This window comes from Budorcas taxicolor, chromosome 6, assembly GCF_023091745.1.
Source record: "Budorcas taxicolor isolate Tak-1 chromosome 6, Takin1.1, whole genome shotgun sequence".
NCBI lineage: Eukaryota > Metazoa > Chordata > Mammalia > Artiodactyla > Bovidae > Budorcas > Budorcas taxicolor.
The window spans coordinates 11,386,291-11,414,013 of record NC_068915.1 but is presented as its reverse complement, the minus strand read 5'-3'; the positions used below and the strand labels follow the sequence as shown (position 1 = coordinate 11,414,013).

The window sequence follows — 27,723 nt, the reverse complement described above, 5'->3', positions numbered from 1 at the left end:
GCAGATCAGGAAGCAATAGTTAGAACTGGACATGGAGCAACAGACTGGTTCCAAATAGGAGAAGGAGTACGTCAAGGCTGTATATTGTCACCCTGCTCATTTAACTTCTATGCAGAGTACATCATGAGAAAGGCTGGGCTGGAGGAAGCACAAGCTGGAATCAAGATTGCCAGGAGAAATATCAATAACCTCAGATATGCAGATGACACCACCCTTATGGCAGAAAGTGAAGAGGAACTAAAAAGCCTCTTGATGAAAGTGAAAGAGGAGAGTGACAAAGTTGGCTTAAAGCTCAACATTCAGAAAACAAAGATCATGGCATCTGGTCCCACCACTTCATGGGAAATAGATGGGGAAACAGTAGAAACAGTGTCAGACTTTATTTTTGGGGGCTCCAGAATCACTGCAGATGGTGACTGCAGCCATGAAATTAAAAGACACTTACTCCTTGGTAAGAAAGTTATGACCAACCTAGATAGCATATTGAAAAGCAGAGACATTACTTTGCCAACAAGGGTCCATCTAGCCAAGGCTTTGGTTTTTCCTATGGTCATGTATGGATGTGAGAGTTGGACTGTGAAGCAAGCTGAGCGCCAAAGAATTGATGCTTTTGAACTGTGGTGTTGGAGAAGACTCTTGAGAGTCCCTTGGACTGCAAGGAGATCCAACCAGTCCATTCTGAAGGAGATCAGCCCTGGAATTTCTTTGGAGGGAATGATGCTAAAGCTGAAACTCCAGTACTTTGACCACCTCATACGAAGAGTTGCGTCATTGGAAAAGGCTCTGATGTTGGGAGGGATTGGGGGCAGGAGGAGAAGGGGACCACAGAGGATGAGACGGCTGGATGGCATCACTGACTCGATGGATGTGAGTTTGGGTGAACTCTGGGAGTTGGTGATGGACAGGGAGGCCTGGCGTGCTGCGATTCATGGGGTTGCAAAGAGTCGGACACGACTGAGCGACTGAACTGAAATAAACTGTTTCAACGATTTCCACTTCAGGCTTCTCTAGAAGCACAGTAGTTAACTGTATCAGTGGAAGGAACTCATGACATTGGTGAATTAGACAAACAGATCAATCCAAGTTTTTGTTCCACAGAATTGACCTGGGGGAGTGCTTCTGTCAGAGCAGTGCCTGGAGGGAGGCTGAGAGGCAGAGCAACCCCATCGAACATTCTCTTTATTTTCCGTCTTTGATTTAGCCTTTGGTGGGCCCAGCCAGGATTTTCATCTTATTGTGATCTTCCTGTTCTCTGTCCAAGCAGAGGGTGAGATTTATTTTGTAAATTGCCATTATGTAGCGTAGTACATGGAAGTATGTGGAAGATTACACAGTCTAGCAGGCACTGTTACCACGGCTCTGCATGCTTTTGCCCCAGGTAGAAATGCTTTCCCTGGGATGACTCACCTCCTCATCGAAGGATCAATGCACTGTTGCCCAGACCCTTCTGGGTCATTGGCTTTGTTGCATAGGGGGAGATGTACTTCCTGATGAGTTATAGAAATAGATTATCTACAGGGGAAAGAGATGGAGGGAAAGAGGTGGGCAGTTTTAGTTTTCTATTCTGTATAGTCTCTTACCCCAAGCTGACAGCAAAAGTAAATCAAAAACTTCTGCCTTCTTTCTGACTGTGTGCACCATTTACGGTCAGCATGGAAAGACAGAGGAGTTAATGGAAATATCCACTAGGTACTACTTGCAGCTTATTGCATATGTTGGTTTTTGTCTATCTTCCTATTTCTTTAAGCATTTGGGAGGAGCTGACTCCAGGGCAGTCTGATACTGTCATCTAATTGAATGATTTATGCTGAAACTCAAATGAACTAGACTGGTTTTAGCTAGTATTTGCATTTACTGTTCTTTTATTAGGTTTATAATCTGGAAATTAATATCACTATTAAAATAAAAGAAGGTAGATATTTTTTTCTTTCATTTAGGAAGGGATTCTTTAGTTCCCAAGGCATTTTTTTTGGACATAGTATTTTATTGAACTATCAATGTATTTCCAGTTGGTTTTGAAACTGTTCAGTTCAGTTGCTCAGTCGTGTCCGACTCTTTGCGTCCCCATGGACTGCAGCACACCAGGCTTCCCTGTCCATCACCAACTCCCAGAGTTTACTGAAACTCATGTCCATTGAACCGGTGATGTCATCCAACCATCTCATTCTCTGTTGTCTTCTTTTCCTCCTGCCTTTAATCTTTCCCAGCATCAGGGTCTTTTCTAGTGAGTTAGTTCTTCGCGTCAGGTGGCCAAAGTATTGGAGTTTCAGCTTCAGCATCAGTCCTTCCAGTGAATATTCAGGACTGATTTCCTTTAGGATGGACTGGTTGGATCTCCTTGCTGTCCAAAGGACTCTCAAGAGTCTTCTCCAACACCACAGTTCAATTTGGTGCTCAGCTTTCTTTATATTCCAACTCTCACATCTATACATGACTACTAGAAAAACCATAGCTTTGACTAGACAGACCTTTGTTGGCAAAGTAATATCTCTGCTTTTTAATATGCTGTCTAGGTTGGTCATAGCTTTTCTTCCAAGGAGCAAGTGTCTTTTAATTTCATGACTGCAGTCACCATCTGCAGTGATTCTGGAGCTCAAAAAAATAAAGTCTGTCACTGTTTCCACTGTTTCCCCATCTATTTGCCATGAAATGATGGGACCAGATGCTATGATCTTAGTTTTCTGAATGTTGAGGTTTAAGCCAACTTTTTCACTCTCCTCTTCCACTTTCATCAAGAGGCTCTTTAGTTCTTCTTTGCTTTCTGCCTTAAGTGTGGTAGAATCTGCAGATCTGCATATATGAGGTTGTTGATATTTTCTCCTGGCGATCTTGATTCCAGCTTGTGCTTCCTCTAGCCAGCCTTTCTCATGATGTACTCTGCATAGAAGTTAAATAAGCCGGGTGACAATGTACAGCCTGACGTACTCCTTTTCCTATTTGAAACCAGTCTGTTGTTCCAGGTCCAGTTCTAACTGTTGCTTCCTGACCTGCATACAGATTTCTCAAGAGGCAGGTCAGGTGGTGTGATATCCCCATCTCTTTAAAAATTTTCCACAGTTTGTGGTGATCCATACAGTCAAAGGCTTTGGCATAGTCAATAATACAGAAGTAGATGTTTTTCTGGAACTGTCTTGTTCCAGAACAGTCTGGCAATTTGATGTTAGCAATTTGATCTGTGGCTCCTCTGCCTTTTCTAAATCCAGCTTGAACATCTGGAAGTTCACGATTCACATACTGTTGAAGCCTGGCTTGGAGAATTTTGAGCATTACTTTGCTAGCTTGTGAAATGAGTGCAATTGTGTGGTAGTTTGAGCATTCCTTGGTGTTGCCTTTCTTTGGGATTGCAATGAAAACCTACCTTTTCCAGTCCTGTGGCCACTGCTGAGTTTTCCAGATTTGCTGGCATATTGAGTGTAGCACTTTGATGACATATTCTTTTAAGATTTGAAATAGCTCAACTGGAATTCCATCACCTCCACTACCTTAGTTCATAGTGAAGCTTCCTAAGGCCCACTTGACCTCGCATTCCTGTATGTGTTTCTCTAGGTGAGTGATCACACCATAGTGATTATCTGGGTTGTAAAGATCTTTTTGTATAGTTCTTCTGAGTATTTTTGCCACCTCTTCTTAATATTTTCTGCTTCTGTTAAGAGCATACTATTTCTGTCTTTTATTGTGCCCATCTTTGGATGAAATGTTCCCTGGGTATCTCAGATTTTCTTCAAGAGATCTCTCATCTTTCCCATTCTACTGAAATTGTTAGCATACAGCTTTTCATTGCTTTTTGCCACACTCTTCCATTGGGAAGTCAACTCTAAAGTGAGGAGAAAGCTGACTTATAATTTACAGAAATTTAATGTGAAAGAATGTTTTGAAATTATTTCTTGAGTCTCCATTTCCCCTGCATGGAGGGAATACATGGGGCAAAGGCCGTATTCATGTAATGAATGAACACTGTCATGTAACGATAGTGAATGAAGTCCACAAATCTGCCCTGGACTGTGATGTTCTGGGCAGAGAACCATATCTTGCTCTTTTGTATTCTTGGCCCCTGTTACTTGCAGCATAGAAAGTGATCAGTAATGGTTTAACTGTTACCGAACTACTGATGACATGAATATGCCTGCAGATTAGTTAAGGGCACTCCACCCAGTCCTTTTTCAGTATCTATACACATCAAAAGGGAATGTGGCTGTAAGAATTATTTTGGAAAAATACAAGGTAAATATGTTTTTTTCAGTTGAACTATTGTTATTGAATAACTATTGAATAACTGAATAACTATTGTTATTCAGTTGAACCTGTTTCTGAGCCATGGACTTGTGGTACTATTCATTTTTTGTATTTCCCAGTGAGGCAGTTATAGGTTTGTTAATACTTTGCAGAGCAGTTAGGATTTATAACAAAATTTGATTGTAAAAGGGATAAAATTATCCCATCCTTCTCTGGCACAAGTAAATAATGAATACTCAGCTTCTAGGGAACTTTTTCTTGTTTCTTTTTGCTATATGCTATTTCACTTTTCTCTCGCCTTGAATATAAATCAGTTTTATCTTCATTCAGGTATATAGCAAAGACATACTTGTCAGTGAGCCACCATGTCTATTTCTTTATGATCCTGAGCTATATTTTGTGATAGCACAGGGAATTATACAGATATCTCATTCAGGAATTTCTCAATGGAAAATCGTTCTAAGAAAAATAAAAATAGACAGGGACTCCCTTTATCAAACTTCCTTATTTTATGTCATCTCCTTTTAGTCCAGGTGCTAGTTTTGCTCAACAGGAAGTCATTGTGTTTTTTCCTTCCCTATCAGCACTGAATTCAGTGAGTTAGAGGTAAGCCCAGTTGCTTCTCAGCTTGAAGAGGGTCTGGAGAGCCTAGCAGGGATGTCCAGAGAATTAAAGCCAGCAGATTAAGGAGGACTCATTCTGAAGTTGGAGTAATGGTTATTCCAAGTCTTTGACTTGCTTCGGGACCCTCCCTGAAGGAACCAGATTGACTCTAGGGCCCAGCTGCGCTCTTGTGGGGTTCCCTGGCTGGGGTGCCTGCTGCTTACTGAACTGGGGGGCCGCATTCTGACTCGGGCTCTGAGCAGAACTGTAACTAATTCATTCTGTGTTCGAGACTCAGACTCTCTGTCTCTCGATTCTCTTTAAAGAGGCCGCTGGTCACCACTTGTCCGTTATGCTGATGTGTTTCTCCTGAGGTAGTCAAGTGCTCTCCAGAGCTGTATCTGCAGCCCCATTTTCTTCCCCCAGTTTTCTGTTTCCTTCTGCTCTCTAGATAGCTCCACATGTATATTACACAGACATCTCAGATTCATTATGTTCAAATAAAAACTCTTCTTCTTCCCCCTTCTTCTTGCCCCCAGATCTGCCTCTCCATAGGTTACTTCTCTTGGTGGATTAGGAAGTTATTCCAAGCCAGAAACTTGAAAATCATGCTAACCCCACATTCTCCCAACCCCTGACTAAGTCTTTCCTTCTAATAAACACCCGCCTGCACCCACTCCTTCCTCTTCTCAGCCTTAGACCCTCGTCTCATCCCCTCCCAGTCTCCTCACCGTTGTCTCCCATCTCCTCCAAAATGTCCTGGGATAATCCTCTCCTATGTGAACCTCACTTTACAACAGCCATTTCCCTCCTCTGCCCTCACACTAGGGGCTTCCCTGACGGCTCAGTTGGGAAGAATCTGCCTGCAATGCAGGAGACCCCAGTTTGATTCGTGGGTCAGCAAGATCTGCTGGAGAAGGAATAGCCTGCCCACCCCAGCATTCCTGGCCTTCATACTAGACGTGAATTTTGCCTCCTTTCTTGTGTCTTTGTGGCATCACTCAGTTCAGGTTAGTCACTCAGTTGTGTCTGAATCTTTTCAACACCATGGTCTGCAGCACGCCAGGCTTCCCTGTCCATCACGAACTTCCGGAGTTTACCCAAACTCATGTCCTTTGAGTCAGTGATGCCATCCAACCATCGCATCCTCTGTCATCCCCTTCTCCTTCTGCCATCAATCTTTCCCAGCATCAGGGTCTTTTCCAATGAGTCAGTTCTTCACATCAGGTGGCCAAAGGATTGGAGTTTCAGCTTCAGCATCAGTCCTTCCAATGAATATTCAGGACTAATCTCCTTTAGGATGGACTGGTTGGATCTTCTTGCAATCCAAGGGGTTCTCAAGAGTCCTCTTCAACACCACATTTGAAAGGCATAATTCTTCGGTGTTCAGCTTTCTTTATAGTCCCAACTCTTACATCCATACATGACTTTTTCACTCTCCTCTTTCACTTTCATCAAGAGGCTTTGTAGTTCCTCTTCACTTTCTGCCATAAGGGTGGTGTCATCTGCATATCTGAGGTTCTTGATATTTCTCCCAGCAATCTTGATTCCAGCTTGTGCTTCTTCCAGCCCAGCGTTTCTCATGATAAACTCTGCATGGAAGTTAAATAAGCAGGGTGACAATGTACAGCCTTGACGTACTCTTTTCCCAATTTGGAACCAGTTTGTTGTTCCATGTCCAGTTCTAACTGTTGCTCCCTGACCTGCATACAGATTTCTCAAAAGGCCGGTCAGGTGGTCTGATATTCCCATCTCTTTCAAAATTTTCCACAGTTTGTTGTGATACACACAGACAAAGGCTTTGGCGTAGTCGATAAAGCAGAAGTGGATGTTTTTGTGGAACTTTCTTGCTTTATCGATGATCCAACAGATAGTGGCAGTTTGATGATCCAACAGATAGTGGCAGTTTGATCTCTGGTTCCTCTGCCTTTTCTAAATCCGGCTTGAACATCTGGAAGTTCACTGTTCACATACTGTTGAAGCCTGGCTTGGGAAATTTTAAGCATTACTTTGCTAGTGTTTGAGATCAGTGTAATTGTAGAGTAGTTTGAGTATTCTTTGACATTGCCTTTCTTTGGGATTGGAATGAAAACTGACCTTTTCCAGTCCTGTGGCCACTGCTGAGTTTTCCAAATTTGCTGGCATATTGAGTGCAGCACTTTGACAACATCATCTTTTAGGATTTGAAATAGCTCAACTGGAATTCCATCACCTCCACTAGCTTTATTTACAGTGATGTTTCATGAGGCCCACTTGACCTCGCATTCCAGGATGTCTGGCTCTAGGTGAGTGATCACACCATAGTGATTATCTGGGTTGTGAAGATCTTTGATCTTTTTTGTATAGTTCTTCTGTGTACTTTTGCCACCTTTTCTTAATATCTTATGCTTCTGTTAGGTCCATACCATTTCTGTCCTTTATTGTGCCCATCTTTGCATGAAATGTTCCATTGGTATCTCTGATTTTCTTGAAGAGATCTCTAGTCTTTCCCATTCTTTTGTTTTCCTCTATTTCTTTGCACTGATCACTGAGGAAGGCTTTCTTATCTCTCCTTGCTATTGTTTGGAACTCTGCACTCAAATGGGTATATCTTTCCTTTTCTTCTTTGCCTTTCATTTCTCTTCTTTTCACAGCTATTTGTAAGGCCTCCTCAGACAACCATTTTTCCTTTTTGCATTTCTTTTTCTTGAGGATGGTCATGATCCCTGCCTCCTGTACAATTTCAAGAACCTCCATCCATAGTTCATCAGGCACTCTGTCTATCGGATCTAATCCCTTGAATCTACTTGTCACTTTCACTGTATAATCATAAAGGATTTGATTTAGGTCATATCTGAATGGTGTAGTGGTTTTCCCTACTTTCTTCAATTTAAGTCTGATTTTGGCAATAAGGAGCTCATGATCTTTGTGGCATAGTATTATGATTATCACAAAGAAAGTTTCACTTTATTTTTCCAAGAAAAGAAGGCAGTCAGGTACACTGGCTGGCAAGCCCACCTTTATTTTCTTGAGGCAGGACATGTAGTTAAACTTGATTTTAAAATACCCAACATTCTGTTAGCTCAAATTCTAGGGGAGGGACAGTGTTACTGACTGAAAAAAATAAAGCTATTTATTGTTTATCCTTTGAAGCTGTAGGTTACTGTTGGCTTTCTTGATTTATTCAAAGACGTAAGTAGTGAGCACCTACTATGTCCCACAGCCCTGGAAGACAGAAAATCCTGTGCCTAAGGTCACACACTGCAGGGTGTGCGCTGTGTGTCCTGGGAGATAGCACATCTCACAGAAGAGAGAACACAGAGTTACTCCAGTCATGTCTGACCTTTGTGACCCCACGGGCTACAGCCCGCAGGCTCCTGTCCGTGCAATTCTCCAGGCTGCCATACTGGCGTGGGCTGCCATGCCCTCCTCCAGGGGATCTTCCCGACCCAGGGATCGAACCCACGTCTCCTACGCCTCCTGCGTTGGCAGGTGGATTCTTTACCGCTAGTGCCTCCTGGGAAGCCCATCCTTTGTCATGACTTTGACAGGTACCTGTGGGCTTAGGAGGAAGTGGCAAGCACCCCGCGGCAGGCTGTATCTGAGGAGTGAAGAGTAGATGAGGTGTGGAAGCCTGATGGAGGTGAGGGTAGAAAGTTAGGTTATGGCCATGTTGTTAAGAATGTAAAGTCTCTAGATAGGAATTTTTGGTCATAAATTTATTCTTTGATATGTCTCAAATATCTGGAAGAATGCCAGGTATGGTACACAGCAGGTCCTCAATAATATTTACTGAATCCATGAACAGACTCTGTAACCCACCTCACTTGCTGGGACGCTATTTAATAAACAAGTATTTCATAGCCTTGCACCCCACTCCTTTTTTCCAGCAGAAATGTGAATGTTTAGTTGACAGCAGATTGTTTTGGAAAGAATGTTCCAGGATCACAGATCTGAACACGACACTCACATGTGCAAGGAGAAGTATCTCCTCTTCCTGCGTCTTTATCCCCCTCCCCACATGCCCATCCTCCTTTTCTGTTGCAGATCTGCATGCTCAGATCTCTCTCGTTTGCCCCAAACCTCTGCATTCTTAATTTCCTTTGGTAACATAAGAAAGATTTAGATGTCATTTTTGGGGACTGATTTTTTTTTTCGGGTGAGATTTTCATCTTTTTACGTTCAGTAAAATGTACATGCAGTACTTTCCATAGTGCCCGAGTCCCTTGCCATAATCGCTTCCTGGGGACATCCTGACTGTGTGAGGTTTCTTGAAGGTCTTAAGAACCTTGAAAACTTAACTCTCTTCACAGTCAAATCAGGGTTTCAAATTTTGCTTACTTCTTTTCATTGTAGCTGTAATGGCAAAAAATTAAAAGCCTTATGAGAAAGAAAAAAGATACTGCAGAATCTCCGTGGAAATGAGTACACCCTTCTAGGTACCTGTTTCATTCTCCTGGATGTTCACTGTGTTAATGAAGGCATCTTCTGAGAGTTTTTTTTTTTTTTTTAAATAGAACCATCACCTTGACATTGGTCACTGACATTGGTCATTCTTCAGGTTAGTTGTGACATAACCCCTTTGGATCATCTTAGAAATCATTTGAATATTCTGAAAAATCTGACAACTAGATATAAAACATTTTTGTGGCATTTCTCGTTTATGTATTTGTATTAATCAGCTTTATTCTGAAGAATACAAAGCATGACGAAGAGAGTAATATAATTGAGAGAAAATCTGTTCATGCAAATGACTTTTTTTCTTCCTTTCCTCGGTGTAGCTTATCATTTCAGTCCATCATCTGTATACTGTTTTCTAGACTTCCTGCTCTGGGAAAATGACACTGTAATTTTTATGTGACAAAGCAGTTTTATATATTTGATCTCATTTAATCTTTACAATGTCCCTATGGAGTATTATCAGAATTTCTAGAGAAGAGAGAGCTGGGTCTCAGAGAGAATGAGCCCTTGACGGAGATTACACGGCAAGCCATGGAACTGGAGGTTTAAACCAAATGCTTTCCCAGTTAACTCCGTGACAGCAATGGTTGGTGCATTTCCATTTTGAATGGTATCTTCTGTATTCTCAGTGGTATTTTTTTGTTATTTTTTGTTTACTATGTATTGATTAACTATCTTAGCAGTAGTCAAAGATCACGTTTGATGTCCCATGGTGTTTCTAAAACACTTTATGTCAGAAATGTTCCGTATTATCTTATCTGTACTGGATTTTGCAGAATGAATATTTCAATTCTGTGCAGCCCACCTGACCAAATCGGAACATTCTTTGTATCAGGCCCTTTAAAATGGGAAAAGAGAGCTATTGATACTGGTGTTGGAAACAAGAAGAGCGGTCCCAACAGCCACCCCCCTCCTCTCCCGTCACCATCTCTGTGTGGGATTCTCTCACAGTCCAGGCATTCTTTGCCTCAGAACGCATGGGGCTGACAAAGGGTGCAGTGTTTCTGGTGTCTCCACTGCGCTGGCCCCCTCTCAAGGCTCCTATTTTGTGGGGAGAAGGGAGTAGGTTTGGGTCATAGGCTGCCGTCAGGACAGATCTGGTCCTCACCTCTGCAGCCCCGTCTGTCCCCAGGCTCGAAACTGTGACAGACTTCTCTGGGGAGGAGGGGGCCTCTCCACATCCCTCCAGTGAAGCCGAGACAGGATAGAGGTGGGCCTGCACCATCCGCCTTTCCACTGGATGGCCTTCCGTTCATTCGGAAGTGACCGTCTCTTAAAGATCTACTTTCACATTTCTGAAACTGGGGTGTGTTTTACATACGTACAGTTAAGAGGTAGTTTCTCGTTGTTTTTGGATAGGAGGCCTGACTGTATAAAAAAAGGAGTCACTCAATGACTGCCTTCTCTAGAAGTCTCAGAATCTGCTTTCTGCTCCTTCTTTGAGGGTTCCACTGGTCCGCTATCTTCATCTCTCGACATTCACCATGTCAAGGCATTACGTAAAGTTGTTGGACTTTTTACACTTTGGGAGCATTTGCTGCCTCAGTGTAACGCTGGTACTTCTCTTGTACACCCATCTGCGGTCTCACAGGGCCAGGCTGTGTACCTGCCCGTCCTGACCAGCGCTCCACCGAGGGAAGTGGGGAGGGGGAGGACAATATACTTTGTGTTGCCTTATTCGTCTGACAGCCAAATCAAGGCACGTGGTGTATAATTACTCTAGGGAAAGGAATCTGGCCATACCAGAAAACACATCATGCGTAGCAGTAATGGTCTTTTATTAAAAAAAAGCAAATATGTTAATATATAGCACTTGAATATGATAAATATATTATCCATATTTCCCTATTATGCTACCCTTTTCCACAAAGAGTTTAAGACACCTTCCCTATTTAATGCTACAGGAAGATAACATGATTATTCTTATTGTAAGGTTGTCTTTTCAAAAGCTAATATGTTATATATTATAATTATAGGAAAATATAAGTATATATCTAAATTGATTAAATTGCATAGAAATGTAATTATTCATGGTAATATAGCTGGAGAAGGAAATGGCAACCCACTCCAGTATTCTTGCCTAGAGCATCCCATGGACAGAGGAGCCTGGCAGGCTACAGTCCATGGGGTCGCGAGAGTTGGACACGACTTAGTGACTAAACCACCACACGGTAATATAGTGAGACCTGTGACTGTTGTTGCTCTTTTCTGCTCAGTATTTGACCTAATACTGTGAAGGCTTCCCTGGTGGCTCAGAGGTTAAAGTGTCTGCCTGCAATGCGGGAGACCTGGGTTTGATCCCTGGGTCAGGAAGATCCCCTGGAGAAGGAAATGGCTACCCACTCCAGTATTCTTGCCTGGAGAATCCCATGGATGGAGGAGCCTGGTGGGCTACAGTCCACGGGGTCGCAAAGAGTCGGACACGACTGAGCGACTTCACTTTCACTTTGTGAGGATTTTGCCATTACTTACATTGTGGAAACAGAGTGATTCCCCTGGACAATAAGCAGGAAAAACCATAGAGATAGGCTGTGGGTTCGGGCCTGTGATGATGGCCGAGAGTCTGGGAACCTTTGCAGAGCCCAGACATCCGTGCTCTGCTCCTGCCCTGCCATCTAGTGGAGCAGCATAGATGCAGCGCTGGTCGTGTGTTTGCTAAGGCGCTTCAGTCATGCCCGACTTCCTGTGACTCTGTGGACCTTAGCCCACCAGGCTCCTCCATCCATGCGTTCTCCAGGCAAGAATACTGGAGTGGGTTGCAGTTTCTTCCTCCCGGGGATCTTCCTGACCCAAGGATTAAACCCGAGTCTCCGGCATCTCCTGCGTTGGCAGGGGGATTCATTGCCGCTAGTGCCACCTGGGAAGCTGCAGTGCTGTTCAGTCAAGTATAGAGGACCGAATGCATTTCTAAACTCATATGATATGTGAAATGACGTGTTTATGCTGTGCATATATGCATAAATACCAATAACATCCATAAAAAAATGGTACTGCTGATAAATGGTGAAAGTTGCTCAGTCGTGTCCGACTCTTTTTGAGACCCCTTGGACTCCATGGGACAGTCCATGGAATCGTCCAGGCCAGAACACTGGAGTGAGCAGCCTTTCTCTTCTCCAGGGGATCTTCCCAACCCAGGGATCAAACCCAGGTCTCCTGCATTGCAGGTGGATTCTTTACCAGGTGAGCCACAAGGGAATCCCAAGAATACTGGAGTGGAAAGCCTATTCCTTCTCCAGATCTTCTTGACCCAGGAATAGAACTGGGGTCTCCTGCATTACATTCATTGATGTGTTAAAAAAGCAAAGTCCGTAAATGGAAAGTAGTGAGACAGTGCAAATATTAAAATGTTTTGTACCAATAAGTACAGCTCTTTGACACAGGCACAGAAATGAATGGATAGCTCAGTGGAACAGAATAGAATTTAGAGAGAATTCCCTGGCAATCCAGTAGTTAAGGTTTTGCACTCTCATTGCCGAGAGCGTGGGTTCAATCCCTGATCAGGGAACTAAGATCCCACAAGCCATGAGGCATGGCCAAAAAAGAAAAAATAGAATTTAGAAATTGACTGAGAGAGTGACATTTCAAATAAATGAGAACCAGATGAAATACCTAGGAGTGTTGAAAAGGCTGGAAATTTGGTTTAAATGGATCCCAGTTTCATTCTTTCCTCAAAAAAAGAAAAAAATGTCTAGATGAGGAAAGGTTGAAAATTAAAGAAACAATATAAAATCAAGTAGAACAGTTTAAAAGATAATCTTAAAGTGGGAAATGTTTGCTAAGTAATTTGGGAATAAACTCAGAGACCACTTAGGAAAAGGCATTTATCCTTCTGGCCAAAAAAAAAAAAAGAAAATTATAAAGCAACAATACTTCAAGGGAAATGCCACATTCAGTTCTGAAGCTAAAGTGAATCAGGTGATACTGCATTGACAGCATCTGATAGAGTACTATACTGGAGAACGAGAGAGGAAGACATTTGAATTTGTGTTTCCCCGATGATCCATCTGAGGCTGAACAGCTTCTGTGTTATGCCGTCTGCTTTTCTTCTGTGAAATAGGTATTTTCTCAAGCTGTTTGGCGTGGGGGGTGTTCCTCATTATTTAAGTTTTTTTTTTCTTTTTTTAAATTTTTCATCCTGTTTAGAAGTATAGCCAGTTAACAAAGTTGTGATAGTTTCAGGTGTACAGCAGAGGGGCTCAGCCGTACATATACACGTGTCCTTTTGCCCCCAGGCTGCCCCGTAACACGGGCAGAGTTCCCTGCGCTGTACAGTGGGTTCTTGTGGGTTACCCATTTCCTCATTATTTTGCTCTATGTATTCTTTATTTTGTGTGTTACAAATACTCTGCATCAACTTACGGTTCTGTTGCTTTTTATTGATAAAACGTCTTCCCTTCTCTAGATGTTTATTCTGTGATCGTATGTGTCGGTCTTTTCTTTATGACTTCTGGGGTATGTGACTGGCTCAGGAAGGTCTTCCCCCACCCCCTAAATGCAATAAAATTATCTTTGGGGTGTTTTCAAGTACTTCATCTGTTTTAATTTAGTTTAACTGTTTAATCCTTCTCCGATTTGTGTTAGTGGAAGGATCTAGCTCACACTTTTTTTCTGGACCCGTGGCTGGAGACCTCATTTCTGTGCTGATAAAGATGCCGACTTCCTGTCCACACATCTTGTCTGCCACCTCATGGCTCTCTCTTCTCTGAATACTGAAGACGTGCATTGTGATGCTGCTAGATTCTACAGTGCATTTTAATATCTTGAAGTGTAAACTCTTGTTTTTTCAAAAGTTTTTTAGCCTTTCTTATACATTTTCTTTTCTGGATGAATTGTAGGCTCAGATTTTTAAGTTCGGTATGTAACAATCCTTTTAGAATGTAGGTTGAGGATGTATTGAACTGAATTTTATAAAAAATCGGCATCTTAATAACATTGATGTTTCCTTCCCAGCCCATGTTAGATCTCTCCATTTGAATAGATTTTTGTTTTTGTCCTTCAGTAAAGTTTTCTTGTTTTCTTTCTGTGGATCTTATATATTTTATTAGTAAGTTCACTCTCTTAAATGTGTATTATCTTTGTTGATATCTTGAGGGTTTTGTTTTTTTTTCCAGTCCAATTTTTTAAGTTAGTGTTTGCCACAGGGCAGGGGGATTCTAAAGTATCTATAATTTTAATAATGGTAACTTTCTGGAATTGGGATGATTTTTTTTTTTACATTAAATGCATTTGTTATGAAGGGTGGTGAGGGTTTTGTGAAGAACTGTTATGAAAACAGTTTACCCTTTATAACCAGTGGAGTCTTAAATTCTAGAAGACACAGTGCGTGTACATAGAATTGAGATGCTGCCTGGCCTCCTAGCTCTTTGGCAACCTAAGCACACTTTTCAGTGAAGTTTCAGTTCCAGAGTCTTCACCATGAGTTGAGCAAATTCTAGACCCCCTCGGCGTCTAGCTCCTGCATCTCCTTATATTACCTGAGGGTCACTGAACCAGTCAAACCCCAAACCCAGCTGCTTCTGTGTACTTGTAGGACATGAGTCACACCAAACCTTTTCTGAATGTACGCGGCAGATTGGAGACCTTGGGGAGGGGTTCCGTCCCCTCATGGCCAGGTGGCCTCTGCCCCTCCCTCTCTCGACTCCAGTCTCTCACTCTCCTCTTCTGCCTCCAGCTCAGGACAGAGAGTTGGGAAATCACATTAAGCCAAGTGCGGTGCATGTACATGCTAAATCGCTTCAGTTGGGTCTGACTCTTTGCAATCCCATGGACTGTAGCCGGCCAGGCTCCTCTGTCCATGGGATTCTCCAGGCAAGAATACTGGAATTGGTTGCCACACCCTCCTCCAGGGGATCCTCCTGACCCAGGGATTGAACCTGTGTCTCTTATGTTTCCTGTTTTGATGAGAGTGTTCTGTACCACTAATGCCACCTGGAAATCGCAAGCCAAATGTGGTATTGCCTTCTAAAAATGCTGAGTATTTCTCCTGGAGGGAGTGAACCATAATGAATAAAAGTTTTTCTAGTCCCTTACATACCAATAAAGACAATATACTTGAATATATTCTGCTTATGGCTAATGACTGTGATAGGAAAAGCTGGAAAAACAGGTTTATGATTTCATTGTATATCAAGCAAAGCAGAAAACAACTGAAGAAGTATCTGTAATTCTGTATGTATCCATAGAGTCAGCTGAAACTTAAAGACGTTCCAAGTTCTTACGAGACAAAAATTAAATAATGTTATTCCCGTCAGTTTAGTTGCTCAGTTGTGTCCAACTTTTTTGCAACCCCATGGATGGCAGCATGCCTGGCTTCCCTGTCCATCACGAACTCCTGGAGATTGTTCAAACTCATGTTCATTGAGTCGGTGATGTCATCCAACCATCTCATCCTCTGTCGTCCCCTTCTCTTCCTGCCTTCAATCTTTCCCAGCATCAGGGTCTTTTCCAATGAGTCGGTTCTTCGCATCAGGTGGCCAAAGTATTGGAGTTTCACCTTCAACATCAGTCCTTCCAATGAATATTCAGGACTCATTTCCTTTAGGATTGACAGGTTGGATCTCCTTGCAGTCCAAGGGACTCTCAAGAGTCTTCTCCAACACCACAGTTCAAAAGCATCATTTCTTCCACACTCAGCTTTCTTTATAGTCCAACTCTCACATCCATACATGACTGCTGGGAAAACCTAGATGGACTAGATGGACCTTTGTTGGCAAATTAATATCTCTGCTTTTTAATATGCTGTCTAGGTTGGTCATAGCTTTTCTTTCAAGGAGCAAGCGTCTTTTAATTTCATGGTTACAGTCACCATCTGCTGTGATTTTGGAGTCCCCCAAAATAAAGTCTGTCACTGTTTCCATTGTTTCCCCATCTATTTGCCACGAAGTGATGAGACTGGATGCCATGATCTTAGTTTTCTGAATGTTGAGTTTTAAGCCAACTTTTTCACTCTCCTCTTCCACTTTCATCAAGAGGTTCTTTAGTTCCTGTTTGCTTTCTGCCATAAGGGTGGTGTCATCTGTGTATCCGAGGTTCTTGATATTTCTCCTGGCAATCTTGATTCCAAGTTGTGCTTCATCCAGTTTGGCATTTCACATGATGTACTCTGCATATAAGTTAAATAAGCAGGGTGACAATATACAGCCTTGATGTACTCCTTTCCCAATTTGGAACCAGTGTGTTGTTCCATGTCCAGTTCTAACTGTTGCTTCTTTACCTGCATACAGGTTTCTCAGGAGATAGGTAAGGTGTTCTGGTAGTCCCACCTCTTTAAGAATTTTCCACAGTTTGTTGTGATTCACACAAACTGTTGTGATCCACTAATTTGTTGTTTGGTCTATGGTCAAAGGCTTTGGCGTAGTCGATAAGTAGATATTTTTCTGTAACTCTCTTGCTTTTTCTGTGATCTAACAGATATTGGCAATTTGATCTCTGGTTCCTCTGGCTTTTCTAAATCCAGTGTGAATATCTGGAAGTTCATAGTTCATGTACTGTTGAAGCCTGGCTTGGAGAATTTTGAACATTACTTTGCTAGTGTGTGAGATGAGTGAATTCCATGGACAGAGGAGCCTGGTGGGTACTGTACATGGGGTCACAAAGAGTTGGAGATGACTGAATGACTAACACTTCACTTCACTTGAGCATTCTTTGGCATTGCCTTTCTTTGGGACTGGAATGAAAACTGACCTTTTCTAGTCCTGTGGCCACTGCTGAGTTTTCCAAAGTTGCTGAACTATTGAGTGCAGCACTTTAATAGCATCATCTTTTAGGATTTGAAATAGCTCAACTGGAATTCCATAACTTCCAGTATCTTTGTTCGTAGTTATCACACTGTTGTGGTTATCTGGGTCATGAAGATCTTTTTTGTATAGTTCTTCTGTGTATTCTTGCCACCTCTTCTTAATATCTCCTGCTTTTGTTGGGTCTATCCATTTCTGTCCTTAATTGTATCTGCCCATCTTTGCATGAAATGTTCCCTGGGTATGTCTAATTTTCTTGAAGAGATCTCTAGTCTTCCCCATTCTATTGTTCTCCTCTATTTTTTTGCATTATTTTTCCTATAAGGTTTAGTATTTTTGAATGTAAACATTTTGTAAATAGCATGGGCCCTGAAATCTTTGGCTTTAGAGAATTGGATAGTTGGTGATATATTTTTTGAAGACAAACCATAGGGAGAAACCACCATATGTATTCAGATCATTCTACTGTGCTATGTTTATATTTGTTCTAAGTACACCTAGCTTAAGACTGTATATAAAATGAAAATTCTGAATCAGTTTGTTGTGTTTCTTACTTTGAATCTTCATATTTCACTGTTAAATTTTTAGCACATGTGATATTCTTGATAAATGTGGTAGCATATAAGTTAAAAGCATTAATCTACAGTTGATATATTCTGTTTCTTTTATATATTCATTAATAAGTAGAGTTTCCTGGAAAATGAGGTATTTTGATAAGATTTTCTTCCCTCCCAAATAATGATAGCCTATTTTACTCAATCAGTAGCTGGAAGGATGTACTTCCTTTCCATCTTCATTCTTGGTCATATAATGACACTATTCACTAATTTATTTGGGGCATAAAATGTATTCCTCTCTTCCCTGCTAAGAAAAAGTGTAATAGAGCCAGTTAACACAGATCTCATTAAGTGAGAGGCGGGAAAGACAGCAGAGAAAATCAAGACATAAAGAGGCCAAACATTCCATATAAATACTTCATATTCATATTCAGCTACATGGTGATGCCGTTGTGATGGCACTTCATACTGTACTTCTTACCTCTCAGCTGCAGCTCAGTTATGCCAGAAAGTGGTGTGCCATGAAAAACACAGACAACACAGTCATCTCAATAACTTCTTCATCCTGAACCAGAGACCTCCCAGGTCTGCAAGCCCTAACTGAGACAGCTCACTCTGCCTGTTGTGACTACAGTGTGGGACTGTCCCCTGTTTCCATGACTGTAATAGGGCATAGGTATTGCCAGTGGACAGTATATTTGTTTTCCTTACAGTAGAATTACGTGTTCTTCAAAGCACTGTGGCTTTATGAATTCTCATATGGGAAACTGAAGCTCAGTGACTTTGACAAAAGACTTAGTCAGAGGGATGAGTTACCCTGAAAACAAGCTGGTGCTTACGGAATAAAATGCTGCCAGGGTCGTGTTCCTTAAAACAAACTGCTTTCAGCTTTAGCACAAGTCAGTGATGCTGGCAGAAGGGTGTTAATGTGTCTTCCTATGGAAGGAGTAATTCCTGCAGTTTGGCAGTTTCCTTAGTTAATATCAGATTTGCTATGGCCCTGTATCTATTAGCTGTAGATGGACATGTCTGAGAATTTAGTGTTTTTCCACACAACGAGGGAAAGCTTCTGCTCGGAGATTTCCAGAACCCTGGGATGCCTCTCTATACAGTACGTATGATTTCTGTTCTGTGTGAGTGGAAGTTGAAGAAATAATTAGAGAAACAGTAAAAGTTGTTAGGCCTATGCTTCTGTGCCCCTATCAGCTAATTCCTTCTCTTTCTCAGTCATATAATACAGTATGCTTTTCAGAAATGCTTAGACCAAGATAAAATCAGCCTCAGTTCAGATTAATTCAGTTCAGTTGCTCAGTTGTGTCTGACTCTTTGCAACCCCATGGACTGCAGCACGCCAGGTTTCCCTGTCTGTCACCAACTCCTGGAGCTTGCTCAGACTCATGTCCATCGAGTTGGTGATGCCATCTACCCAGCTCATCCTCTGTCATCCCCTTCTCCTCCTGCCTTCAATCTTACCCAGCATCAGCATCTTTTCCATTGAGTCAGCTCTTTGCATCAGGTGGCCAGAGTACTGGAGCTTCTCCCTGGGTGGGTGTTGCGGTAGTAGTTTTTATTTTTGTCATATGTCTAATCTTTTAGGTATATCCTCATACAGATTTATCTCTAGCCATGTTTTAAACATAAATTTCAATTTTTTTTTACTTCTGTCTGAGGTCTTAGGCCATTAATTACTGATATTTTGTTGTTGTTTATTAATCTTACCGAATTAACTATCTGTTCTCCTTATTTTAGTTAGCATCAGCAGGTGAAATATTTGAAAGAAAAGCATTTAAAGGAAAATATATCCTCTTCAGGTTCTAATTGTTTAAGAAAATTATCAGAGTGCTTTTTAAAAACAGAGCTGTGATGACACTGATGATAAGCTATATTACTCCGTCATGAAATTAACTGCCGTGTTTTGAATTGCAGGACCTCCAAAGGTGGGTCAGTGGTGCTCACGAGCATGGCTTTGTCCTGGTGTCTTTTGGAGCTGGCGTCAAGTATCTGTCAGAAGACATTGCTACCAAACTGGCCGGCGCTCTGGGGAGATTGCCCCAGAAAGTGATTTGGAGGTAAAGGAATAATATAGATTGTTTCTTCACCACTGATTTTCCGTATCCTCTTGCTTAGTCCGCAGGTGTAAATAACCACAACACACTGATACCTTGGCAGCATTAGCAGGATGCCCTGACTTTTCATTTTGTTTCTTAGTGTGTTGAAATCTAGGGATGAATTTATATAATACTCTATAATTTATATAATACTGTTTAGTATATAAATAACACATCAATTTATATATTATTAATATATAATATTAAATATAAATTATATAATTATAATTTATATAAGTTTATATATTTCTAATATAAATAAAACAATTTATATAGTACTCTTTAATATGTATTAAATTTTAATATATATAATTTATATAATACTGTCATTTTGTTTGCACCCCCATAGACTGCAGCCCACAAGGCTCCCCTGTCTATGGGATTGTCCAGACAAGAATAGTGGAGTGGGTTGCCATTCTTTTCTTCAGAGGATCTTCCTGACCCAGGGATCAAACCCAGGTCTCCTGCATTGCAGGCAGATTCTTTACTGTCTGAGCCACCAGAGAAGCCATTTCTGTATACTCCTTCAAATCAGTGTTGGAATGAGATTAAAAACTGATAGGGGAATGATTAAATAGGTAAAATATTTCATGGGACCTTTTGGGCTCCCACTTTGTTTATAAATGCTTTTGATTCCTTTCATCCAAGAGACCAGGCCTTTAAAAACACAGTGACTTGCCAGTTAGTGCTGGTCCAAACAGACCCCACTTCTTTTGGGAGGCATGGCCAACACGTGTCTGTCTCTGGAATTTTTTTTTTTTAATTACTTACCTATTTTTATTTTTGGTTTCTCTGGGTCTTCACTGCTGCTCTCCGGCACTCTCTAGTTGCAGCGAGCGGGGGCAACTCTTGGTTGTGGTGTTCGGGCTTCTCATTGTGGCAGTTGTGGTGAACGGGCTTAGTTGCTCCGCGGCATGTAGAGTCTTCCCGGACCAGGGATTGAACCCATGTCCCCGACATTGGCAAGCGGATTCTTAATCCATTGTACCATCGGGGCAGTCCGGTCTCTGGAATTTCTAACCCAGTGTCTGAACTTGGCCCTGAGCACTTATATATTTAGTACCTGCCCCCACCATTGAGCATTAGGGATACAGAAGTGAACAAGGTCAGCCCCACAGTGTCGAGCCTTTACAAGTATGCTGTAAGGAATGTGGTTTTCTCCCTTGTACAGACTGTGGCAGAATTAGTTCCCACTTCTTCTGGTGCAGCTCGGATGGGAAAGAATCTGCCTGCAATGTGGGAGACCCGGGTTCAATCCCTGGGTCAGGAAGATCCCCTGGAGAAGGGCATGGCCACCCACTCCACTGTTCTTGCTTGGAGAATCCCATGGACAGAGGCTACAATCAATGGGGTTAGAAAGAGTTGATACGACTGAGGGCCTAACACTTTTCCTTTTCTCCCGGCTAAGCTATGAAGTGGATGTTGGGTTTCCTGTTTCAGGCTTAACCCAGAAAGTGCCCCTTCAGTTAGTTATCTGGGCCGGTTTGTATCAGCCCATTTCAGGCGCTTGCCTTCCTCTCAGTTGATGAGCACGTTATGGTTTGTGTTTCAAAGACCAAGGCAGGAAACAGCCTGCATCCTTACCCCACAGTACCATCGCTGGGGCCCAGCTGGAGAAGAATACTTCCTGCTTTCTCCTAGTTCTCGAGCCTTTCCTCGGGTTCTGGGTGTCCAGATGGGAAGTGGGGGCTGCCCAGTGGTGGCCCTCCCTGCCTTCCTCTTTCACCTTCTAGATGCTGGTAGAAAGTTGACTTTCTAGCAGAGGTTCATATGGTTGCTATTTTCCCCAGCTCTGTGAGAATTGCTGAAGGAACATGGATCTCAAGATAATCCAGAATGTTTCATATTTGTCCCTCAATCAATGAAAATGTGAAAAAGTAACTAAAATTTTTGTTGTTGAATATCAACAAAAGGTCATGTAACATTTATTTTAAACCTAAAAGTTTGACCAGACAGTTCATACCAAGAGTCAAGTTTGATTCATTTTCTGGTGTACATTTCAGATTTTCTGGAACCAAACCAAAGAATCTGGGGAACAACACCAGGCTCATAGAATGGTTACCGCAAAATGACCTGCTTGGTAAGTCAGTGACCCATGGGTGCCTACTTGGCTTGATTTTAATTGTGTAAATGTGAATTTTACACCTGAGTGGCTTATATAGTATACGTGTGGTTTATAATAGAATCATTACGTTATCTTCAGTGCTAAGTCCTAGATTTCGGACCAACAAGTCAGATCTTCAGTTATTGGCAAATCATTTTAAAGTGTAATCATTTAGGCCTATAAATTTCAGACCAGTCACAAATTTTGATTTTCTGAAAAATATACTTAACACTGCATAAACTAGTAGGAGTAAAGCTATATCTCATTAGACTGATCAGCTAAAAGTAGTCAGATTAAAAACAGTGAAAATTTAGATTTGTATTATACTTTTACTATAGCTGTATCTAACAAACCAGAGAAAGTTGATGTTACTCGTTTGTTTGAAACCACAGTCAAGCAGAAAGCCAAAAAACAGTCAGTTTATTTCAACTTTATTTGAATTGTCTGACTAAATTTACCCCCAAATCACTGGGCAATTTTGAACACTTTATTTCTTTTGATTTATTTATTTATTGGGGTTCTGATCCTCAACTCAAAATTAAAATGCCAATTATATGCATATCTCAAGATTTGAATATAAATAATTTAATTCTCTTTGATAAGCAGAGATAGTAAAATGTAAGTTGCTTTATTCATTAAATCTCTAGGAAAACATAATGCCATGTTATCCTTTAAGATATTACTTCCTAAGGAAATTATAAAAATGTTATTGATTTTGGCAATATCAACTCATTTATTTGTTCAATAGTACTAATCTTAACAGATTATGTGAAAGTAGGTGAAAGTTATATTCTTAAAAATAGACTTTTAGAGAGTATCTTTTAGAAGCTAAATGGACCCTCTAAAACCCTGCAAATTGAATTTTGTAACTATAAAACAGTAAATATAAATAATTCCTTTTCATCTAGTTTATTATAAATATTATTCTATAATTATAAAAATGATGGGAAAAAAGACAATTTACCTTTTTTGATATTTGCATTTTTTTCTGTTTCTTATCTTTATTGTTATGATGTCAGATGCTGTAGAAAGTAGGAAGGAAGCAAGAAATTTAAATGCCTCCGCGTCTTGGCCCTCAGCCATCTCACTGCAGCAGCAGACTGCTGTCTGGGATCGTTGGAATTGGTTTCAAGCCATTTGTCTCTGAGGCTATACAGCGGGGTGTAGCTGCTCCCAGAGGGCCTCCCAATTCTGCAGCTCCTCCAGGTTCCTCAGAATCTCAGCTCTCCGCCTTTGCTGAGATTAGCATCCTTTTCAACTCCAGCCATGACCTCTGTGGATCCTGTTGGTTTCTAACTTTGTTCAGAAGATTCCTCCAGGACAGAAGCAGGAACCAAATCAGTGTTCCTTCCTCTCTCAGTGCATTCCCCTTGGTCTCCACACACCAGTTCTCTTTACTTTTTCACAGCTGGCCTTGCTGGTGGTCCGGTTTCACTCGAAGAAAAAGAGTTCTACTGCTGAAAAGAAAGTTTGAAATGCACTGCGAGGGCAGAGTCCTTAGTTGGGCTGAGTTGAGAAGCCCCTTGTGGGTCAGGGCAAGAGACACTGAGTGAGCAGCCTGCTGGATGTTGGGGGTGGAGGGTCCTGGAGCCCCACTGAGACCTAGGTTCATACGTGACATGTGTTTATTTTAAATGCTCGTGTTTTTGCAAGCTGTAATTTCTTTCTGGCCATCTAATACCCATCTCAAGTGCCGTGTTTTTTTGTCTTACATGTTTTTATGCAAGTCTCTCTGCTCACAAGGAGATGTAGAGTTTGAAATATCACTAACTTTGATAAATTATCTCTTTTATCTCCATGACAACCAGATGTTACATGATGCCCTATCTCTTAGAACTAATTTTTGTATTTATCTGTCCCTGCTTGTTTTTATTCGTAAAATGTAGAAATGGACCCTAAGATTGAGAAGCACAGATGCTGCAGACATGACTTGAATGTTGTGAATACTGAGCACTGTGCAGTGTTCCTCCTTGGATAAGCACAGAAACATTTCTTGGACATCTGGAGTCCAGCCTCACACTTTAACTTTCTTTTTTTACAGAGTATGTTTGACTTTAATATAGATAAATGTTGAAGTAGCCAGAAGTGGATATCTGCATTTAGTAGAATGTGGTTATACTCTGCTACTTTTGGTTATTCCTTGCTTTCATTGACCTCTTATTAATTACTGGCTATTTGAATGCAGTTGGTATTTGTGTTTTGGGAGAAGATATTGTAATATACTTCTTAAAACTATAAATGTTAACTACTTAAAATGGCTTTTAATTGATATATACACATCTGATAATTATGCTTATAATAAACGTTGTAATTGGCACAGTGTAGGAATCAGTGAAACTATGTCTTTAAAAATCTTATATCTGAAATGCATGTTTATTATAATGTCAACTCTTTAAAGATTTCTGGAAAACATCTTTCTAGAATAATAGACAATATTCTAAGTGGTTTTCTTTTTAAATCCTTCTTTAGGGCATTCCAATATTAAAGCCTTCCTGAGCCATGGTGGTTTGAATAGTATTTTTGAAACTATGTATCATGGTGTGCCTGTGGTGGGAATCCCACTCTTTGGAGACCATTATGATACTATGACCCGGGTACAGGCAAAAGGCATGGGGATACTGCTGGAATGGAAGACAGTGACTGAAGGAGAGCTGTATGAAGCACTAGTGAAAGTTATCAATAACCCCAGGTAAGGTTTCAACTGCTGTTAAAGCAGGCGAACTGTATTTACCACAGCATATTGTCAATAGCTGATAATTGCCAGTAGGTCGTCAATAAACTAAATATAGAAATATCCGTTAGATTCCTGTGTGCCATGCTTTGTGCATGCTTCTGTCATTTGAAAAATAAAAATAGCAATCATTTGGCCAGCCATGTATGACCTCGAATAATATTCCACCACAGTTTGCCAGACTGGGGAAGAAACCACCATGGGAACCTTTGGGTCCCTAGAGTTTGTCAATTTTTGTGTCCTTTATGTCATTTTAATGCTCATAAAACTTTATATCACCATTTTTCTTATTTCCATTATAGAGATGAGGCACTTAAAACTCAGAGAGCTTAAGTAATATACCCCTAGTTATACAGCTTTGGAGTAGGGACTTGAACCAAGACTGTCTGATTTCAAAACAGGTGCTCTTGATACTGCCGGGTGCTGGGTTTCCTTAGCACTGGGCGTCAGTGAAATGCCAAGGTATATTTACTCAGGTGAATGACTTGGTCAGAATATTTTATCTTATTTTGTTCCTTAAATTCTTGATGTGTCTTGAGTTAACCCAGTTCACAACTGAGCTTCAAACAGTTGAGAGTTGGCCTGCATAGTTTTAAAACAAAGCATAGGTTTTCCCATTTTTATGTGACATTTAATTCATCCTGCATTTCAAGTGGCATTAACGTCTGGAAATGTGTGAGCTTTGGAAATGGCAACCTACTCCAGTATTCTTTCCTGGAGAATCCCATGGACAGAGGAGCCTGGTGAGTTACAGTCCACGGGGTCGCAAAGAGTCGGACACGACTGAGTGACTTCACTTTCACTTTCCTCTTAATACCCAAGATATATAGCATAACACTGGATTGAGAAATATTGCCCTATTCTAAGAACACATAATAAAGAAAAACTTTCGTATAAAATAATGTTTCTTCTATGTAAAAGACTGGATTCAAGTGTCCTGGGGTTCTTTATGCTGCCATATGTGGGCTCGGAGGCAGCCTTTATGCACTGACACCTTAGAGGATCTACGGTCTTGGTTGTAATTCTTGGCACTTGGAGCAGTATGTTTGATCATACAAGGTGTTGGAGTAGGGGACCCCTTTGTCTGTGTTCTATAGCTTTCCTTTTAAAACTGTGCTCAGATGCTCAGTCATGTCCAACTCTTTGCAACCCCGTGGACTTAGCCCACCCAGCTCCTCTGCCCATGGTATTCTTCAGGCAAGAACACTGGAGTGAAATAAAAAAGAATACTGGAGTGGCTTGCCATTTCCTTCTCCAGGGGATCTTCCCGACCCAGGGATGGAACCCATGTGTCTTGCGTCTACCTGCTTTAGCAGGCATATTCCTTACCATCTGGGAAGTCCTTTAAAAGTATCAGTTCAGTTCAGTCGCTCAGTCGTGTCCAACTCTTTGTGACCTCATGGGCTGCAGCACACCAGGCTTCCCTGCCCATCACCAACTCCCGGAGCTTGCTCAAACTCATGTTCATCACGTTGGTGATGCCATCCAGCCATCTCATCCTCTGCATCCCCTTCTCCTCCTGCCTTCACTTTTGCCCAACATCAGGGTCTTTTCCAATGAGTCCGTTCTTTGCATCAGGTGGCCAAAGTATTGGAGTACATCAAGGCTTTAAAAGTATAGTGTTTTTCAGAATATTATGTTCTTACAGAAAATGACATGTGTGTCTTGCCTCTACTCCATAGCTACCGTCAGAGGGCTCAGAAGCTTTCAGAAATCCACAAGGATCAACCTGGTCACCCCGTCAACCGGACTGTCTATTGGATCGATTACGTCCTCCGTCACGATGGAGCTCATCACCTACGTGCCGCCGTCCATCAGATCTCTTTCTATCAGTATTTTTTACTGGATATTGTCTTCGTGCTTTTGCTTGGTGCTGCCTTGGTTTACTTCCTCTTGTCATGGGTGACAAAATTTATCTGCAGAAGAATCAAAAGTCTGTGGTCAAGCAATAAGCATAGCACAGTGAATGGACATTACCATAATGGAATCCTCAATGGCAAGTATAAAAGAAATGGCCACATTAAACACGAAAAGAAGGTGAAATGAGCCAACAGCCCACCTGGTAGTAACAAATCTATTCAGTCACTGAATTTTTATTGCTACAAGTTAGTCTAACAACTACTAAATTAAAAACATCAGTAAACAATTCTAACACTCCCTTATCTGATCTTATTAATGAAATTCTGTGGAATTAAGATGGCTGTAAAAAGCACAAACCTAAAATGCAAAAATGTATTTTATTCGAATACTGATACAGGTAGTTTTGGCACTGAACCTTTTAGAAGCCTTAATTATTTAAATCGATTAAGTGACTGTGTCAGACTTCAGTTTTAAGTCTTGACATATGTGTGTCCCGGATGAGGAATGGTTTATTTTCTCTTAGAAAGGTTTGTCTGTGTGTGTATGTGTGTATGTCTGTGTGTGTATGTGTGTATGTCTGTGTGTGTGTGTATGTTTCCTAAATGAGAGACTTTTAGCCAGCTGCTTGTTATATTTGTTGCTGGTACAACACATCTAAGAATGAAATAGAAAGACAGTTAGGATCCAGATGTTTCTCTTCCAGAACGTAATATATGGGAACTCAGAAACAGCACCACGAAAGAACACTTTTTTTCCTCAAAAGTGAATGCAGAGGAAGGAAATGCAAAAGATAAATGGCACCTGTTTTTGTACTTTGGGGTTTTTTAATTTGTTTCCTTTCTTTCTTTTTTTTTGTTTTCTTAACAATTGGATTCTTCTTGGGGTGGTGGGTGGGAAACGTACAATTAAGTAAATGTATAAATTGGTTGTCATAGTTTATTTTTATTTCCCCCCCTACCAATAATTTGCCTCTGGGAGAATTTTATAGTTTTTTTTTCTATTTCATTTTAATGAATAACATTATCTTAACTATATAATTCAGACAAAGCAACAAAGCTCTAATTTTTGTTCAAAATACTGAAGACTACTGCTTATATAGCATCTTTAAACAGGGTCATTGTTTGATGACTTTTCTATAATGTAATTTTTGAATGTTCAGATGTGATATTTCCAAAGTTTTAACTGAAAAACCACCTTCTTCATCCCTTTTTGGTGTCTGGGCCACACAATCTCTTATGTAGGTGCCAACATTTAATTCTTTCCATTGGATCTTTTGCTTTTCTCCATATTGGTACCTGCTTTGTCTGAGAGGTTTGAGATCTGGTTACCAAATCAAACTTTCCATGACATA

The 27,723-nt window shown here is 41.1% G+C and overlaps 1 protein-coding gene across 1 annotated transcript in view; it reads left to right on the top strand.

The window, feature by feature from the left end:
- Positions 1–26,558, top strand: part of UGT8 (UDP glycosyltransferase 8) — a 66,499-nt gene extending 39,941 nt beyond the window's left edge. The window contains exons 2-5 of the mRNA XM_052642192.1: positions 19,496–19,638; positions 21,681–21,757; positions 24,251–24,470; positions 26,195–26,558. Coding sequence (XP_052498152.1) covers positions 19,496–19,638; positions 21,681–21,757; positions 24,251–24,470; positions 26,195–26,558 — 804 coding nt within the window. The remainder of the gene's footprint in view (positions 1–19,495; positions 19,639–21,680; positions 21,758–24,250; positions 24,471–26,194) is intronic.
- The last annotated feature ends 1,165 nt before the right edge of the window (positions 26,559–27,723 follow it).